General features: G+C 39.6%; 1 protein-coding gene across 1 annotated transcript; it reads left to right on the top strand.

Moving 5' to 3' along the window:
• The first annotated feature begins 16230 nt into the window (after nucleotides 1-16230).
• LOC141618714 (protein FAR1-RELATED SEQUENCE 5-like) lies at nucleotides 16231-17603 on the top strand. The gene is made up of 4 exons (XM_074435797.1): nucleotides 16231-16393; nucleotides 16514-16596; nucleotides 16700-16998; nucleotides 17108-17603. Exons 1-4 carry the CDS (start codon nucleotides 16231-16233, stop codon nucleotides 17601-17603), a joined length of 1041 nt encoding a protein of 346 aa, XP_074291898.1.
• The last annotated feature ends 1862 nt before the right edge of the window (nucleotides 17604-19465 follow it).

A 19465-nucleotide genomic window follows, 5' to 3' on the forward strand; every position in this document is an offset into this window, starting at 1 on the left:
ATCAGGAACCCGAAGCTTGTTCACGCGACGCCTACAGTCCTCGTAAGTCGACTTAATCGACTTCTTCCGAGCCACCCTCCAACCCCTCACAGCAGGGTAAGCCGAGGGAACACCGTCCGTGGTCCCCGGACGCAGGGGGTGAAGTAAGCATACAACCAAGCCTGTAATCAAACACAGCAAACACAAATCAACCAATTTCTCAAAAATTGCCAAAATCAAAATCAAAATCAAAAAAACTACAACAAAAAAAACTCGTACCTCAAAGATGAGGCCGGGACCAACCAAAGCAGGAGCACTACCCGCTCCCACTGTCTCCGAACGCACCACCGCGTGCAAGTACCGGGTGAAACTCGCCAAAGCCGGCGTAACCCAGTCAAACCGACCCAAAGCGTCAAGGTCGGTGAGGAGAGGAAGCACCTTGGTCGACAAGCGCTCACCCTTATCACCAAAGTACGTGCCACCCAAGAAGTACCACAACCACAGCCGCGCCTCCTTCGCGTCGGCCTCAACCTCTACCTCCGGACTCACCAACGGCGCCGGAGTGACACCTGCCACCCTCCAAGTGAAGTGGTCCTTCACGTACGAACTCGCGATCAAGTACGGAGTAACGTCGGAAGGCTCCGGCAGAGCAGTACCGATCAAAGCAGTGACCGTAGGAGAAGACACTCTCTCCGGCGTCTCGGTAAACTCAATGGGCAATTCACCACAGGGAAGGCCGGATACCATAGCAAAGTCCTCTAAGGTCACGCCAACCTCCCCGAACTACATGTGCAACGACGACGTCGTATCCCAGTATCGATCCAACATGGCGCAGATCAGACACAGGTTCGCCCTAATCGAAGACCTATTAATGTCCCGCCAGGCGGCCACCAACGGCCCAAAAGCTGACCTCTCTATCAACGCCCTCGTCCCGGCCCGGAGAATGTCGTAGAAACCCAAACAGGTAGAAAAGCCCGAGAAAATCCTCATGGTGCCAATCTCCTGAAATCAAAAAAAAAATAGCGTCAGAACGCCTATTCAGGCCTGACACTTCAAAAATGATAAAATTCAATCGGTTGACATGACTCACCAAGCCCTCGTGAGCACGGTTAGAGAGGTGTCTGTCCAGTCGAAGCAACAACTGGCTGCCGTCAAAACCCTCGGCCCAGTCAGGCGCCGCCCGTAAAAGCAACCCCCGCGGGGCCGTGACTCGCCTGACTCTCCAACTCGCGACGTCAGCATCATCCTCGGCTGTCTCCGCTCTCCGCCTCTTATGGCCACGGGACTCAACGTGGTGGGTAGGACCCAGCTCAACGACCCTGGCCAAGTTCTGTAACGATCATTTGGTCGCCCGAGGACAACGCTCCCTCGAAGAAACCCTCCTCCCGGAGGTACCAGCCTCAGACCCAGTCTGAGCTCTCCTAGTGACAGTAGCCCCAACAACGGGCATATCACGCTCCTCGACGGCCCCGGTGGCCCCAACAGTCTGCTCAAGAGGTCTCTCCTCCTTGGTGATGTCCTCCACAACCACGACAGGTGTACTAGCCGGAGTGCTAACCGGCCCCGCCCCAAACAACTCCTCTAGAGTCGCAGCAACAGACCTGGTCCGTCCCGAACACTCTCCCAGAAACAAAAAAAACGTCAGCCGAAATTTCGACATTACGACGGCATGAAATGGATAAATCCAAACAAAAACAACAACAACCTGCAATACTAAACAAGGGAAATCCCGCCAAAATCCAACCAAATAAAACCATTCACAACAAACAAACGAAAACGACTCGCCCATCTTTTCAAAGCAAAAGACGAGTCAAAACCACGAAAAACGGCATTTCAAGACCCATACAAGGTCCGCCAACAAACCAAAATACATTACCGACGCAATGGGGTATTTTTATACGGCTCAAAAAGGCAATTCATACGCTAATTTGAGCCCAAACCGGTCAAAAATTTAAAAACGACCGCGAAAAGGCAAACGTGATTTTATCACACCTCAAGGTGACCTAAATTACCAATGAGGTCCATTTCAAGGCAAACTGACTCAATTCAAACCCAAACAAACGCTTATTTTGTCAGACGTAAGACCGTCACAAAAGGCAAAAATCCAATTTTGCCCCCCCAATATCTAACGAAGGTCCATAAATGGCGAATACGGGTTTTCCCAACTACAATGCAACCTAGTGGGACCCACGACCCAAGAAAATAAACTTGGCATTGCGAAGTGAGACGGTTTCTCACCTCACTCACGTTTTTCGAGCATAGGGAGCGGGAACGGGGACCAAAATGCAAACTAAAAGCACCCATATACTCCTAAACAGGTTTCTAACCTAATGCAATCATCAATTTCACTCGAAATAGGCTCAATCAAAAATGCCCAATTCGATTTTTTAGGGTAAAATTCGCCCTAATTCAATCAAGCTAAAGATCAACAAATTTGAATGGATTCAATAAGAAATACTTACCTTGAGATGACATTGTTGATAATGGCACAAGTGGAAGCTAGTGAAGGTCCTTCAATGGCGATTTTCGCGGGTTTTGTGTCGAAAATGAAGAAGGCGGAATGATGAATGAGATGCAGTCCAACCTCGCGTCTTTTTACAGAAAAAAGGGAAGCCCCTTTGGTTCGCCAGGTGGCTTGCGCCTCAATCAGGCGTCCCTTGCTTTTTTTAGTGAATTTTGGGCTTTAGCCCAATTTCCACATAACAAACTTCGAATTTTCATTTGACGATATTAAAGGTCGTCATTTTCCCAAAAACAAAAACAAATAGTGAAAATTCAAATTCACTATTTTCGAAGGCCTTAAACGACGGCACATAAATCGTCACTCCAATCAAATAGTGAAAATTTAAACTCGCTATTTTCAAGCAAACGGCGACCAAAACCGCCAATTTCAAAAATAATAGTGAAATCAAATTCACTATTTTCCTCCAATTTCAGAAATAATAGCGAAGATTCAAAAACCGCTATTTCTTCAAATTTTAAGCGACGGCAATTAAAACCGTCATGCTCAAAATAATAGTTGGAAATTGAATTTCACTATTTCCATCAAATGTCAACGGCGGCACATAAACCGTCACCTCAATTAATAGTGAAGATTCCAAATTCACTATTTCCATCAAATGTCAACGGCGGCACATAAACCGTCACTTCAATCAATAGTGAAGATTCCAAATTCACTATTTCAATCAAATGTCAACGGCGGCACATAAACCGTCACTTCAGTTAAATAGTGAAAATTCCAAATTCACTACCAGCAGGGGGCTTCCTCGCGGAACCCGCTCATTCCAAAAACAGTAATAGTGAAAATCCAAATTCACTGTTTCCACGGCGCGGCATCACTAGTTCGCTACATTCAAGACAAGCCCTTTTGATGCGGCTATTCCCTTGATCCATTAATCGACTACCATTGGCTGGCGAGCCTTTGTCCGCAAATATTCAAGGATAGATCCCGAAGATGCCTCGGGTACATTTCCTTACCATTGGCTGGCGAGCCTTTGTCCGCAACCTTTCAAGGATAGATCCCGAAGATGCCTCGGGTACATTTCCTTACCATTGGCTGGCGAGCCTTTGTTCGGAACCTTCCAAGGACAGTTCCTGAAAATGCCTCAGGTACATTTCCTTGTCACAGTTGGCGAGCCTTTGTCTGGAAAAAAGCAAGGACATATCCGAAGATGCCTCAGGTATGACTCCTTCCTATGGCTGGCGAACCTTTGTACGTAGTCTAACGGACATTAAACGACCTGCACGGACAATCGACAGACTCTAAACTGTTCCCGACGACAGGTCCTTGGCTCGTACCCTCGAGTCGCCTTGGCGTCGCCCTTCCCGACGGCAGGTCCTTGGCCTGAATCCTTTCGAGCCGCCTCGACGTCGCTTGGGTCTCCAGGTTGTAATCTTCGATTGACCTGGAGGCTCTACTTTGACTTTCGCCCTGTCCAAGCCTCAGTCAAAGTGGGGGCTCTGTAGATACCCAGTATCTGCTGAGACTCCAACAAACACTCGATGATTATCGGACTACAACATGTTTTGAATCGCGGCGTTTGATCGACAGTTTGTGTACAACTTTACGTCGGAAAACATAAAACAATTTCGAAAATAAAACATCTCAAAACATTTCAAAAATACCTGGAGTGTTTAATGCATGACGACGGGGTCGCAATGACACTAACTAGAGTCAAAACCGACACCGGACAAAAAACCGACTCAAAAATTCAAATCCCGACTCCAACAACGAGTCAAACCGAGTCAACCACCAAAAACAAAACATTTCAAACCTTCTACCTTATGTTTTCCCGGATTCATGAATGGTCAAGTACCAAACATGTGACTACAAAACCTAGGATAGAACAAATCATGATTGCGTTTGTTGTGAAAGTGACAACACAACTCGAAGAACCGCGACGTGGCTCGCGCCTCTTTGAGCAGCCCAAGTGGCCACGTCGCTCAAAACTCACACAACCACTCATTCTCCTATAAATATCCCTCAAATTCCACCCATTTGAGAGTTACGCGAGTGTCCGCCCCCTCTTTTCTCCCTTAAAATTCTCGACTCGACTTCTTAAGTCACGACCCGACGCTTATTTACGACCTACCGATCGTAAACACGAGCCTTGCACATTGTTTGGTACCGTCATCATGCATTAAATCACTTGACCGACCACTTCGACCACTACACCATCACTAAACTTTTAAAACACTCTTTTTTACTTACCAGAACGGTTTTAAACCGAGTTTTTTCCGATCAAACGAGTTGATACACTTACGTTGGTCACTCACCATAACCAAACATGTAAGTATGAGGATGTAAAAATCCTCTTTTATTATGTTTTCATTTGTTTCATGACTATAACATGCTAAAATATGCATAACATGAACCAAAACATGGAATAAACGAGCCAAAACTGATTTTTGGTCTGAGGCAGAAGCCCCTTAGGTCGCCAACTGGTCCGCGCCTAAATGGGGTGTTCAGACCAGAGATCAACCGTGTTTGTTCTCGTCATTTCCTTTTAATCCACTTTCATATTTGTAATCGGTTTTCACCATTTCAAGTATTTTCGAACTCTTTTCATTTTATTTCACTTGTTTTAACCATAAAACATTTTTCACCCTTGGTTCCTCATACCATGACGGTTAAATCCATGTTTCGGTTATAATATTTGGTTAATGACATTTAAAAGGTATTTTAAATCCTTTTATTTCATTTCTTTACATTTTCAAACAAACATATTAGTCACAAACACAAAGTCATCCTTGGTTCTATATACCATGCTGGATTTTAACCCGGGTACGATGATGAGTATCGACTAATAATATTCAAATGGACTTAAAACAATTAGTCCATAATCACTTTCAAAACTATTCATGTCAAGTTTGTCAAATCGAACCCGACACCGATATTATCAAAATAATGATGATTATTCGAGTCTAGTTCTTCAAATCAACAAATGCGGTCTAAACGACCCCTTCAAGTCAAACCGGGTTCAAACACCCATTTTCAATACGTTTTATAACGTTTTCTAAAAGGTCAGAACACGGCATATAAATCGTGTGCTAACCCGCGCCTAAACAGGCTCTCCATTTTTCATTTTCAAAACCAGAGGGAGGCCCCTTACACCGCCGGCTGTCTCGCGCCTCATATAGCCGTCTGGTACAGGGCCTGTTCCCTTCCAGCATTAGTCTAGCACGATCCCGACTCCGGTTAGCACGGATATAGGACGGATCAGATGACTATTCGAAACCATATTTGCAAAATGCCTTACTAAGACAAATGGATCATGTTATGCACCCTAAACCTAATACGGTAAATGGATATTTAATTTCCGTCTTGCATGCAAATCAATCATTAATCCAACTCGACATCTTATACTTGATACTTGGATTAAATCAACCGACTTAGAAAGCTCTCACATGTTAGGTTTAAATCATTGGATGCACATTCATGCATTTAAACCGTTTTATCAACTTTTGCATTCAACCAACCAAGATCGATCAGTAGAGGCCGCTAACGCGGGCGGGATTGGGTGTCTGATTAAAGGGCTTCCCAATACGTACCTTCACCTCTTACTCAGAAACTTTGGATAGTGGACGACCTTATCCAGGGCGTACGGGAGTCATTCTAGAGATAGAATGCTAAAGAGGGACGATTTCTTTATCTTTAGTACCTCTGTCAAACGCTGCTTTGTGCTTCGATTTGACCGAGGTATAAAGTGGATTTCGAACGGGTTCCAGGCATCCCACAAATGCTTGGTGGCGACTCCGAACATCTCTAATCGTTTCGAGACCCTTACCGAGACGAACCGACCGATCTAAAATGATCCGGTCGAAAGCATTTTTACGCCGCCGAGCGTGGCTTTCAAAAAGACCGCTGTACGTCCACAGATCGAAGTGGGCTTGCAGGTGGGCCGTGTCCACACAAGGATATCCAAAAATTGACAGGTCGGGTATCTGCCCTAAACCGTTTCATATCAAGATCCTCTGAGAGATGCAAAACATTCTATAACCTCCTCAGAAAAAATAAACAGTTCCAGTGGACAGATGAACATGAGACAACTTTTCAGGATCTAAAATCCTATTTATTATCTTCACCCTTACTGGCTAAGCCAGAAAAGGGAGAGCCTTTGTCAGTATACCTATCTGTCACGGACAAAGCAGTCAGCGCAGTCCTGGTGAAAGAACAGGACGGTCAGCAACATCCAGTCTACTATGTAATTAAAAGTCTGCTAGATGCTGAGTTGAGGTATGGACTACTTGAAAAATATGTCTTAGCTTTAATTATGTCATGTACTAAATTGAGATCCTACTTTGAAAGTCACCCCATTATACTCAGGACCAATCTGCCCATAAAATCTGTCCTACGTAAACGTGAACTTTCAGGCAGGATGGCCAAATGGTCAGTACAGATTAGCACATACGACATCTCCTTTGAACCCAGGGCAACGATCAAATCGCAGGCCGTAGCAGACTTTGTGGCTGACTTTAGCCCTAACCTGGAACCAGACCTGATAAAAGAGGTCAACCAACTAGAAAATAAAACCCCAGACCAAGAATAGACCTTGTTCATAGATGGGGCATCCAATGCCAGGGGAACAGGGTTAGGGTTAGTACTTAAATCACCATAGGGAGACGTGATAGCTCAGGCTATAAGCTGTGAGTTCAAAGCTACCAACAATGAAGCAGAATATGAAGCTCTAATAGTAGGCTTAAAGGTTTGTCTAGACCTCGGTGTTCAAAACCTAAAGGTAAAAACTGATGCACTCTTAATTGCTAATCAAATAAAGGGAATTTATACGGCTAAGGATGCAAAAATGATTTCGTATTTAGAATATGCAAAAAACCTTACCGCTAAATTTGCTTTATTTGACATAGATCAAATATCAAGAGACCTGAATACCCAGGCTGACGCTCTAGCCAGCCTAGGTTCGAATTTTACCCCCACTGTTTTCGACAAAATACCAATTGTGCACTTATTAGAGCCAGCCATCAACATACCTGAACAAGTCAGTCCTGTCAATCAGGACAATAACTCTTGGACTAAACCCTATTATGACTGGTTTCTCCGAGGAATACTGCCTCAGGGCAGACATGAGGCAAGGGCTTTTAAAATTAGAGCTTCAACTTATGCTATCATCAATAACACTTTGTTCAAGAGGTCGCAGGCTGGACCCTACCTGAGATGTTTGGAGCCTGACGAAGCCAAACTAGTACTTCAAGAAATACACGATGGACAGTGTGGCAACCACAAAAGAGGAAAGAGCCTGGCAAGCAAAGTTCTCAGACAAGCTACATCGCCCACACCGAGGGCTGATCGCTCGGAATACTCTTCAAAATGCGAAGCCTGCCAAATTCATGCACCAATCATACATCAACCATCTGAACTCCTCCATTCAATTTCCGCACCCTGGCCATTCATAAAGTGGGGCATGGATATTGTGGGAAAATTGCCCGTAGCTCCAGGACAAAAAGTATTCATGTTAGCTATGACTGATTACTTCTCCAAATGGATTGAGGCTGACTCTTTCAGGCAAGTAACTGAAAAAGAAGTAATATCCTTCATCAGGACAAACATCATATGCAGATATGGAGTCCCATCAGAAATAGTATGTGATAACGGAACTCAATTCGTGGGGAAAAGGACCCAAACATTTTGCCAAGAATGGAATATCAACCTGGTAACATCAACCCCTGGATATCCAAAAGCTAATGGCCAGGCTGAATCTAGCAATAAGGTAGTCATAAGCTGCCTAAAAAAGAAGCTAAAAAGAAGACGCGGCAGATGGGCTGAAGAACTTCCATTAGTACTATGGGCAGACAAGACAACTCCAAAAACTGCAACAGGCCAAACACCTTACTCCCTGGTGTATGGCTGTGAAGGTGTCATTCCTGCGGAAGTACGAGTACCAACATTCAGATGCAACCTGAACAACGTTGAAGCAAACAAAGACCTGATGCAAGACAACTTGGTCCTGACAGAAGAATTAAGAGACGCTGCCAAAATCAGGATGGCATCATATCAACAAGCAGTCGCCAGGACTTACAATAAAAACGTCGTGGTCGTGGTCTTTAAAGAAGGAGACCTTGTCCTACGCAAAGTATTTCCAAATAAAAAAGAAAAATCAGCAGGCAAACTGGCTCCCACATGGGAAGGCCCTTACTTAATTGATTCAATTGTTGGACAAGGAGCATACATGCTCCAAACGCTAGAAGGGGAAATGATCCCAAGATCCTGGAATGTAACTCAATTAAAATTATTCCATATGTAAAGATCAGGCTACAATCAGGTTATTCAAACAAAATGTTTGACAGGCCCAACAGGATGAAACTCACAAAGGAATATCAAAAGCAGAATAAGCCAAAAGAAGGCCATCATGCCTATATTAATAAGAACCTTTACCCCCTGGGGCAAAGGTGCCAAAATATTCATAAAAGCCAGGGATAACCTTCCGACCCAACACAAGTAAAAGAAAAATATTGTTTGTCCAGGGACACCCCCTGGATGGGCCAAAATACCAAACTGAAAAAATAAATTACTGCTTCTCCTTAGCAACAAAGCACCAAAGATCAACACCCTACTCCCCCCCTGCTCTTAGCCGGATCAGCATCAACATCCTGCTCCCCTGGAGAGTCGACCTCCTGTTCATTCTCCATGTTATGCAAGTCAGGATACTTTGAAGCGGCGAAAGCCATCTCAGCTTTAGGGTTCCATTTCGCCCTGGCCTCGACAGGCTCCGACATAGTAGCCGCCCTTCCCTTGATATAGAAGTTGAGGGAAGCATCATCCAGCTTGAACTCCAAATCACCCCTCTCTTGGGTGAGCTCCTCATTTCTATCCAAGGCCTCCTGCAACAACCGCTTGCTCGAAACTACCTCAGTCTTAGCAGTCTTAGCAGCATCTCTCTCAGCCTGCACCCTCACTAAGTCAGCAGCTTTAGCAGCCAGGTAAGCTCGTGCAAAATCCAGCTCAGACTTTAGCCTATCATAATCTGATCTCATCAGATCAATCCTGGCTACCAAAGAAGTAGCCTGATAGGCATTATGGAGACAGGTCCCAGCACCCTAATCAAAAACAGAGAGAAAAGTATGAGTAATTTACCCTAACAATAGAAACTACCAAAACAAAACACATATTGTTCCAACCTACCTCCCTTACGGCAGCCAAGGCACCCGCCAAGAGGCTGACTAAATGATCCACCGAAGCAACTGCCTGAGTAGCAGTCTCAACAGGGTCAAGGGTAAGCATGACATCTGATTTAGAAGCAGCGTAGTCCCTGATCGTCACCCTAGCAGCCTCCATATTGTCCACCCTGGCTCTCACTTCCCTGACCGGGGCAGAAACATCAACACCTTCAATTTTCCTTTTTTGGGCTGCTGAACTTGTTTCAGCAGGGGCAGCAGGTATAGTAGAGACCTTGGCAGCGTCAGGCTGTTCAGTCAAGTCAATAACAGGCTCAGCATCCCCGCTTCCCTAGGAACCTTCCTCTTTGATCTTAGCCAGCCTGGCTGAAAGGTCAGGCATACCAAACCTGGCAAGGCGAATAGATGACCTGGTGGCTACAACACAAAATACTATATTAGCAATATAAACCAAACATTACCAGGAAGCCAAGGCAAAAATAAGAAAAAGACTAAGATAGACTTATTTCCTGAGGTAGTAGCACTAGCAGCCCCTGAAGGTTTAGCCGCCCTGGCAGCACCATCAGCCTTCAAATAGCGAGGAAAGTGACCAACCCTACAACAGAGAGGCCAAGACCTCTCTAAAGGAGGAATAGCAAGGAAAGCAGAAATATTGGGAGTGGGATACTCAGTTTCAGTAACCCAATCATGAACTGCACACATAAGAGGTATGACTCATTATAAATTTCTTTTTATTTTTCACTAAGAAGTAAAATATGCAGGGCAAAGAGAAACCAAAAGACTCACTAGCAACGCAAGACTCATGATTCAAATACGCCAAGTCAGGACCCACAGAATTGGTCCTGATAAACATGTACCCAGTAGCCCAGCCTTTATCATGGCCGCTGTCCAAATTACTTAAAAGAGGAGTATTAGACACCCTGACCTTATAACTTATACGGCCAGGACTGTTTGTTTTAACAGCATAACAAGTCTTCAAATCATCAAGAGAAAAAGAAATATTATGTTTTTTACAGAGATTCTGAATGGAACATACGACCTTCCACACCATTGGCATTAACTGATAAGATGGAACACCGATCTCCTTAATAACCGCAACCATAAGAGGAGAAAAAGGAAGCTTACAGCCTGCCCTGAAAGCCCAATCATGAATACAGAACCAACCAGGACAAGCCCAGTCGGCCCTGATGGGAGAATTCTCAGGGATCTGGACTTCAGCATCAGTAGGGATGATCCCCTTATCCTTCAAAATCTTCTCAAACACAGGCTTCAAACGGTTTGCAGGAGACTGATCCTCATTTAAAGCGTTCGTAGGCTTGAATTGAAAATCACCATGGAATATTGAGATCATCTCTAGTGGAGAATCACTCGGCTTACTGACAGTGGGAGATGGAGCAGCAGAAGAAGTAGACAGATTTTCAGAAGAAGTTTCCTCAGGATTCTGAGGAGGAGGGGTTGCAGGAACCGTTGCCCTGGTAGACTTCTTTTTTGCAGCCATTATTTGAAAGATTGTGAAGAATTGATTAAAGATTGAAGAGTTGGGAATTAAGAAAACTGAAGAGAACGATTATTAAAGAGAGCAAATAAGAAGAAATTGCTTTGGTGAGTTCAACTTAATGAAGCACGCAAGTATTTATAATGAGGAAGATTAGGGTTTCAGCCGTAAAGGAAGTGGATGATCATTAAGGAAGTTGCAGTAAATATAACACGCGTCATCAACTGCAGTAAAATAGCCGTTACAGAAAACTGACTAGGCAAAACTTAACCGTTGGGTAATCTTCCTAAAAATAAAGTTATCTCCTCATTTTTTCGTCCTGGCACGCTGCAAATAAGGAGATAAGGGGCAATTGTTAGACCTAGAAATCCGCAGACCTTCCTGATCAGTATCTCGTCTGAACCTGACTGCCAGGCTGTCAGGGTGTCAAGCTGTCAGGGCACATGAAGATAGGTGTCAGGTCATGGAGAGGACAACGGTCAAAATATCAGGACAATATTAGACCATATACGCGTGTTATAAAGGAATTATATACGCAGCATTAAGTGTGAAGATTTTGCAATAAATGCAGTGATTAAGGGAGGAATAATTAGCAATTATTACTGGTAATAATGGTGAATAATATGCATTTAATACCGTATCAAGCAGCCGTTCAGGGAAGAAGCCTATATAAAGAATACTTTGAAGATATTAAAAGCATATCATTCACACGCAAGAAGAAGCATACACAATACATAGAGAGATATAAGCATTGTTATTATCATAAAATTATTCTCCCAAATTACATAGTGAAATCCTCTCCTGGCTTGGTGCCCGTGGTTTTTTCCCATTCAAGGGTTTTCCACGTACAAAATTACTTGTCTTATTATTATTGTTGTTATTTTATTTACAGCTTTATATTGTACCCTGACCAACAGACTATCTAGAGCTAGTTAACCCTGCACAATTCTACCCTGACCTGATTTCGCCTTGCGCAAAATCCACACAAAACATTTCCTAATTTCGCACTTTCCTAGATTATTATTATTATTATTATTATTATTATTATTATTATTATTATTATTATTATTATTATTATTATTATTATTATTATTATTATTATTATTATTATTATTATTATTATTATTATTATTATTATTATTATTATTATTATTATTATTATTATTATTATTATTATTATTATTATTATTATTGTTTTTATTATTGTTATTATTATTGTTGTTGTTGTTGTTGTTGTTGTTGTTGTTGTTGTTGTTGTTGTTGTTGTTGTTGTTGTTGTTGTTGTTGTTGTTGTTGTTGTTGTTGTTGTTGTTGTTGTTGTTGTTGTTGTTGTTGTTGTTGTTGTTGTTGTTGTTGTTGTTGTTGTTGTTGTTGTTGTTGTTGTTGTTGTTGTTGTTGTTGTTGTTGTTGTTGTTGTTGTTGTTGTTGTTGTTGTTGTTGTTGTTGTTGTTGTTGTTGTTGTTGTTGTTGTTGTTGTTGTTGTTGTTGTTGTTGTTGTTGTTGTTGTTGTTGTTGTTGTTGTTGTTGTTGTTGTTGTTGTTGTTGTTGTTGTTGTTGTTGTTGTTGTTGTTGTTGTTGTTGTTGTTGTTGTTGTTGTTGTTGTTGTTGTTGTTGTTGTTGTTGTTGTTGTTGTTGTTGTTGTTGTTGTTGTTGTTGTTGTTGTTGTTGTTGTTGTTGTTGTTGTTGTTGTTGTTGTTGTTGTTGTTGTTGTTGTTGTTGTTGTTGTTGTTGTTGTTGTTGTTGTTGTTGTTGTTGTTGTTGTTGTTGTTGTTGTTGTTGTTGTTGTTGTTATTGTTATTATTATTATTGTTCTTCTTCTTGTTCTTCTTCTTCTTCTTCTTCTTCTTCTTCTTCTTCTTACTACTATTATTATTACTATTACTATTATTACTATTACTATTACTATTACTATTACTATTACTATTACTATTACTATTACTATTACTATTACTATTACTATTACTATTACTATTACTATTACTATTACTATTACTATTATTATTATTATTATTATTATTATTATTATTATTATTATTATTATTATTATTATTATTAGGCTAGAGTTCCGGTGAGAACGGGGCTTATCGTGAGAACCGTGAGAACAGCTCTCAATCGTACATCAAATTATCTGACGACTGAGATTAGACGCGCGCTTCTTTGAAAAGTAGAGTTTCGCGGAAAACAAAAAATAAGACTGTACATGTGAGCAATATCAAACCTACGTAACAAAATCAAACCACACGAAACAAAATCAATCTATTTCATCATTAATCCCTCTTAATTTGTAAATTTTTGTTTTTCGACATTAAATTTAGTGATCTAAATTCGGTTATTCATCATCAATTATTGTGTTCGAAGCACAAATCAGATTCAATTTGTTAAAACTTTTGCATTCATCAGCTATTTCAAGATCAAAACTTTGTAAGAAAAATCGGAATTGATTTCGTCATTCATCTGGAATTATTGTTTTCTACAGTCAATATTGAGGTATGTTCATTCAATGTTATTTAATTCCTTTCTAAATCGTTGTTGAATTGATTTTATGATGATGTTAAAGTTGAATTTAATCAAATTCAACTTAATTTCGTATTTGATTAAATTTAGTTAACTAGATTTAATGTCCAGAACCACAAAAAGATTAATTTTATAATGAAAAGTGTTAAATTAGGGTTTATAGTTTGTTTGTTTGATTTTAGGAGGATGATAAATGTAAATGTACTTTGTGGTGAGAAAAAATGTAAAAATAATGAGAAAGGAAAAGTGTGCAATTTGAAGTAACTGAAAAGTAATTTTGCATGTAATAATAATGTGTTGTGTTGTGCTGTACACGTTTCATAAGGAAATGTCCAATCAGTCCTAGTGAAATGTGCATTATATATAATAAGGATGTGCAAGTAATTATTACCTTTTGCAAGTGGTCTTGCAACTGTTCACAATAAGTCACAATAAGTCAAATGACGGTTTGTAACTTGCTTATGTGGTGAAAAGACACAACTATTCACATTAATTTGAATATTACTTCTAAATGTACATTATATTAATTATAAAAAAACATGTTCCATCAAATAAATTGTCCACTATCTATATTCATAATTTGCATTTTCTGATAATTAGGTGCAACTAAAATTATCATTAAGCACTGTTTGGAAAATGTACATTATATTATATTTAAAGGTACCTTAAATTATTTAAAAAAGAACATGGAACATTATTTGGAAAATAAATGTGCTTTCAGTTTAATTCAAATGTCCATTACGTATTTTCATAATGTGCATATCTTTGTTTTATGCAAGAGATTTAAAAGCATACCTTAAATGTACATTATATTATTTTTTAAGGTACATTTTATTATTTAGACAGGTACTTGAAATATCAATTAAATTGAACCCGTAATACATATATTCGTTTAAGTAACATAGATAACTTCACCCAATTTATTAATTACCATGATTATGTTTGTGGCAGTTGAAAAGACACAACTGTTCACAAAATTTAATCTCTTATACTCAATTAATCCACTATATAAACCCAAGAGTACACAACCACTTTTCCATCCTACCTTCATTTCTAAAACCTTTTCCAATAACCAAAACTTTAATCTCTCCAGAAAACTACTTAATTTTCTTAAAAAAAAAACAATGTCTTACTCAAAGTGCAAAATAGTCCACTACAAGAATGATGCTTACAAACAAAATTTCGTGCAAAATTATTGGCAATGAAAAGTATGCCGGTTTTCTTCTAAGTGGTTTGATGGAAGAGAGATTCCTGTGGAGATGGATGTACCATCACACAGTCGTCCTTTACATCATTTCCTTACTACTCCGGCATTGCTCCGGATTTTTTTTGAGCGACTTGGGAGGGAAGAAAAGAAAAACATGGCCGAGGTGTGCAAGGCCTGGTCAAGGTGGTTCCTTATAGGGACCGATCAAAAGGTAATTGATAGGGATTATTACCGAAACGCAGTTCGGGGAAATGAAAATGGTATAATCACTATCACAAAGAATGATCGGGTCCTTGAAAGATACTGCCTTTGCAGGACTATGTCTAGTCGTGAAGAAATAATTAGACATCATAAACAACAAGCACGACAATATAAAGAACACAGACAAGAATATGAAATTGAGGAGCAGTCTGGTGATGAGGGTTATTATGACTCCGACTGTTAGATTAGTTTAGAAATATATTAAGTTAGTTTTCTAGTTTATTGTTATTTTGTATTATCTTGTGTTTTTTTTCTTCAGTATACGCCTTAGTAGGCTTTATGCTTCTGAAAGCCTTAAATGGCTTTTGTAAATATTTTTCTAATATTAATGAAATAGTATTATGTCTATTTGTTTGTTTACTGTCATTAGCATTCAATACATTTTATATATGCTATATCAAAATGGACAACAATATTTCCTATGAACATTAGCAGTAAAATAAATGTTCCTTTAAAGACATGATAATGGACATTCGCAGGAATACATTATATATGAACCTTTATTTGAATGAAATAAATTATTAATCTTTATAGAGCATATTAGAATTGGATTACTGCATTATTGATGCAATAATATTCAATATACTTGCTTACTTAACTACTGTTGAAGCAGACAATGAGTACAAGTGATGCAACTACGTCTTCTTCTACAAATAACAGCTTTAAAGCACCAAGAACAAGAATTGAAACATTAAATGCACCCCATTATATTCCATTCTATCCAGAGGAAAAGAAACCTAAAGTAGGACAAGTATTCGAAACACTAGAATTAGCAGAGTTATTCTACAAAGAATATTGTACAATCTGTGGGTTTACGCCAAGACTTGCAACAACAAAAAGGATTAAAGGCAATGAGTTACCAAACAGTTTTGCATTAAGGAATGTTGTCTGCAATAGGCAAGGTGTAAAGGAAAGTAGGAAAAGGAAAAGGACTGATACTGATACTGATACTGCTAATAATGATGCACTATCTGATGTGACAGACATAAGCCGTGTGAGGCCGATTATAAGAATTGACCGTCGTGCATTAGTGCAGTTCAAATAACAAGAAAATGGAACTTATATTGTTACCAGATTCGATGAAGCCCATAACCATCCACTTGCTTCGCCTGAATCTACAATATTCTTGAAAGGAAACCGAAAAATGACTGAGGTACAGAAACAATTTGTCACAAAGGTAAAGGTGCTAAAACTAGGTGGTGTGAAAGCCTATAGAGGTTGGAAGGAGCTGTGTGGAGGTTACGACAACATTGGTGCTACTGAGATTGATTTCAAAAACTTTGTCAGGGACATAAAAACCTACATTGGTAATTTTGATGCGCAAATGTTTGTTGAGAATCTTATTGGGAAAAAAGACACATGCAGTTCATTTTACTTTGATTTTATAGTAGATGAAAACAAGTGCCTGGCTGGAGTGTTTTGAGCAGATCCGATCTGCATAAAGAACTACATGCTGTTTGGTGAGGTGTTATCAGCAGATGCTACATATGGAACAAACAAGTACAATATGGTGTTTGTGCCTTTCACAAGAGTTGATCACCACAAAAGGTGCATAACCTTTGAGTGGGTTGATAGGTGATGAAAGTATTGAGTGTTACACATGGCTGTTCAAGACATTTTTGGAAGCAATGGGCGGGTGCCAGCCGAGAATTATAATTACTGATCAGGACAAATCAATGAAGTCAGTAGTTCCAGAAGTGTTTAAGGAGTCAACACACAGACTGTGCATGTGGCACATAATGAAGAAACTAAGAGAAAAAGTCAGTTATCAACTATTTCAAGATGAGGATTTTAAGACCAGGCTCAATAGGTGTGTTTGGAACAACCAACTTGAGCCCGATGAATTCGAAGAACAATGGGGGAAGATAATGACTGATTATCAACTTGTAGAACACGAGTGGTTTTCAGATTTGTACGATCTCGGGAACAACGGTGGATCCCGCCTATTTTAAAGATGTTTCAATGTCCGGCTTGATGAGGGTTACTTCTAGGTCTGAGAGTGAAAACAGTTTCTTTGACAGGTTCCTCACACCTCATTTGACCCTTGTTGAGTTTTGGGTGTGCTATGAGAGTGCCTTGGAAGCACAAAGACACAAGCAATCCAAGTTGAACAGTGACAACAAACACTCTGAAATTCCAAGGAAAACAAAGTCAAACCTTGAAGTCCATGCTTCTGAAATATACTCGCACAACATTTTTAAAGACTTCCAAACAGAATTGGTTGCAGCTTTGTCTTATTGTCATTTTAAAGATGTGGAGAAGATTGATGAGACAAAAATATATATTATAACAGACTTGCAGATGCCAAATAAGTCATGGAACGTAGCATATTCACCATATAACATGGAGATTACTTGTTCCTGTTTTATGTTTCAGAGAATGGGCTTGTTGTGCGGGAACTGCCTTTGGATTCTACACAACCAAGATTTTCAGAAAATACCAGAACAGTACATAATGCAAAGATGGACAAAAGCTACAATGAGTAAGCATGTCTTTGATAAAGATGACACAAACTGATAGATGTCTCAAAAGTTTTCTGACCGGAAAAGATTGAGTACTGAGCTGTGGCAAGAGGTTTATTCTTGTGTCAGCGTAGCTGAGTGTGATGATAACGACATGAAGCTTTTGATTGAAAAACTGAGAGATATTAGATTGGATATGATTAGTAATGAAGTGTTCAAAGAAAGAAGAAAGACAAGATGAAAGAAATAGAAAAGTACGTGGGCTGCAAAATACCTCAGAAGTTGGTGATTCATGTTCCTAAAAATTCTAAAAACAAGGGTAGGACCAAGGGCAAGAGAATTGAATCACAAATGTTAAAAGCCCTAAAGAAGAGAGGAAAAGAGAAGAGGTACTGCAAAACATGTGGCCGCCAAGGACACAACTCTAGGACTTGCAAAGAAACAAACCATCTGACAGGTATGTATAATTTGGTTTCTTGTTAAAGCATATTACATTAATGTTAAATAATTATTAAATTATACAAGTATAGCGCATAGTGTTTACCTTCCAAAATCATCACTCTTATTTGGAGGCACATAAGCTCTTTGTGCAATGAACATTATGGTTGTTATAAAGGCACAGATGAGAATTTCAGCAATGTATATTTGGTTAACATTAAATGTATATCAATTTAGTTGTTCATTTTGGCCATTTTCTCCTTATAAAATCTAATATTTAATTTACATTTTGTTGCATATTCACCAAATACTACCATGAAGATGACGACGATGAAGGAGATGAATCTGATAATGTGGAGTACGACGATGAAGAAGATGAATCCGATAACGAAGTGAAAGGTGCAAATTTTTTATTCAAGGATAGACATCCATAATATACACTATGAGAACATTCTTAAAGGCTTGTATGTACAATTCGATTTTACTGCCAAAGTATATTACTCTTATAGGGAAAGTATATTACATTTGCATTAAAGAATCATTATTGTTGTTCTGCAAGGAACATTCTTAAAGGCTTGTATGTACAATTCGATTTTACTGCCAAAGTATATTACTCTTATAGCCAAAGTATATTACATTTGTATTAAAGGATCATTATTGTTGTTCTGCAAGGAACATTCTTAAAGGCTTGTATGTACAATTCGATTTCACTGCCAAAGTACATTACTCTTATAGCCAAAGTATATTACATTTGTATTAAAGGATCATTATTGTTGTTCTGCAGGGACATCATCAACTTGATTGGAATTGTTTTCCCAGAGTACAATAATTTTAAGGCGTTTTGCACAATAAACATTATTGTTGTTCTGCAAGAACATAATAAACTTTATTGAAATTTGTTTCCGGAATATAACACTCTCTTGAATTAAAATTTTTTCAAACTTCAGGTTGTTCGACTCGTAGCTTCCTCAATATATGTTACATTACTCACACACATGTCACAAACGAAACTAAAAAAGTTTTTACGGCTTGAATTCAGCATCTTCCTCATCTTCATCGTCGTATACTTCCCATGGCAGTGGGTTTGAACGGAAATCCATTGCCTTCTTTAGTACAGCATCAAAACATACATTGCCTTCTGTTGAAATCATATATGAAATATATTTCTTCCGCAGAATCAGTAGGGGAGCATCCTAGGAAAGTAAAGAAAACAAGGGGTTAGAACATGTACAAATGTGTACTGAATTATGTATTAAAAATAATTGTATTACTTGAAACTCACATCGCCTTTTTAAGCTCACAGGTCCAATTTAGATTACCCTTAAGTGTCTCCATATGTCTCATAACGTAAACACCACAATCAGTCTTGTTAGTGTTGTTCCTCCACTTCATCTTTGCAAGAATAGGCTGCAGTTTTATGATGCGATCAACTTTTACCTTTGAAATACCGTTTTGAAAGTAGCGAACTCGTGATGAATT

Source organism: Silene latifolia, chromosome X (genome assembly GCF_048544455.1).
Source record: "Silene latifolia isolate original U9 population chromosome X, ASM4854445v1, whole genome shotgun sequence".
In the NCBI taxonomy this organism is placed as follows: Eukaryota; Viridiplantae; Streptophyta; class Magnoliopsida; order Caryophyllales; family Caryophyllaceae; genus Silene; species Silene latifolia.

Bases quoted from the DNA above. Each gene is read 5' to 3' on its own strand.
- LOC141618714 (XM_074435797.1), top strand. From the start codon at position 16,231: ATGACTGAGGTACAGAAACAATTTGTCACAAAGGTAAAGGTGCTAAAA. The intron at 16,394-16,513 runs GTAATTTTGATG...TGTTTTGAGCAG, and splicing joins GGACATAAAAACCTACATTG to ATCCGATCTGCATAAAGAAC. The intron at 16,597-16,699 runs GTGTTTGTGCCT...TGGCTGTTCAAG, and splicing joins GAACAAACAAGTACAATATG to ACATTTTTGGAAGCAATGGG.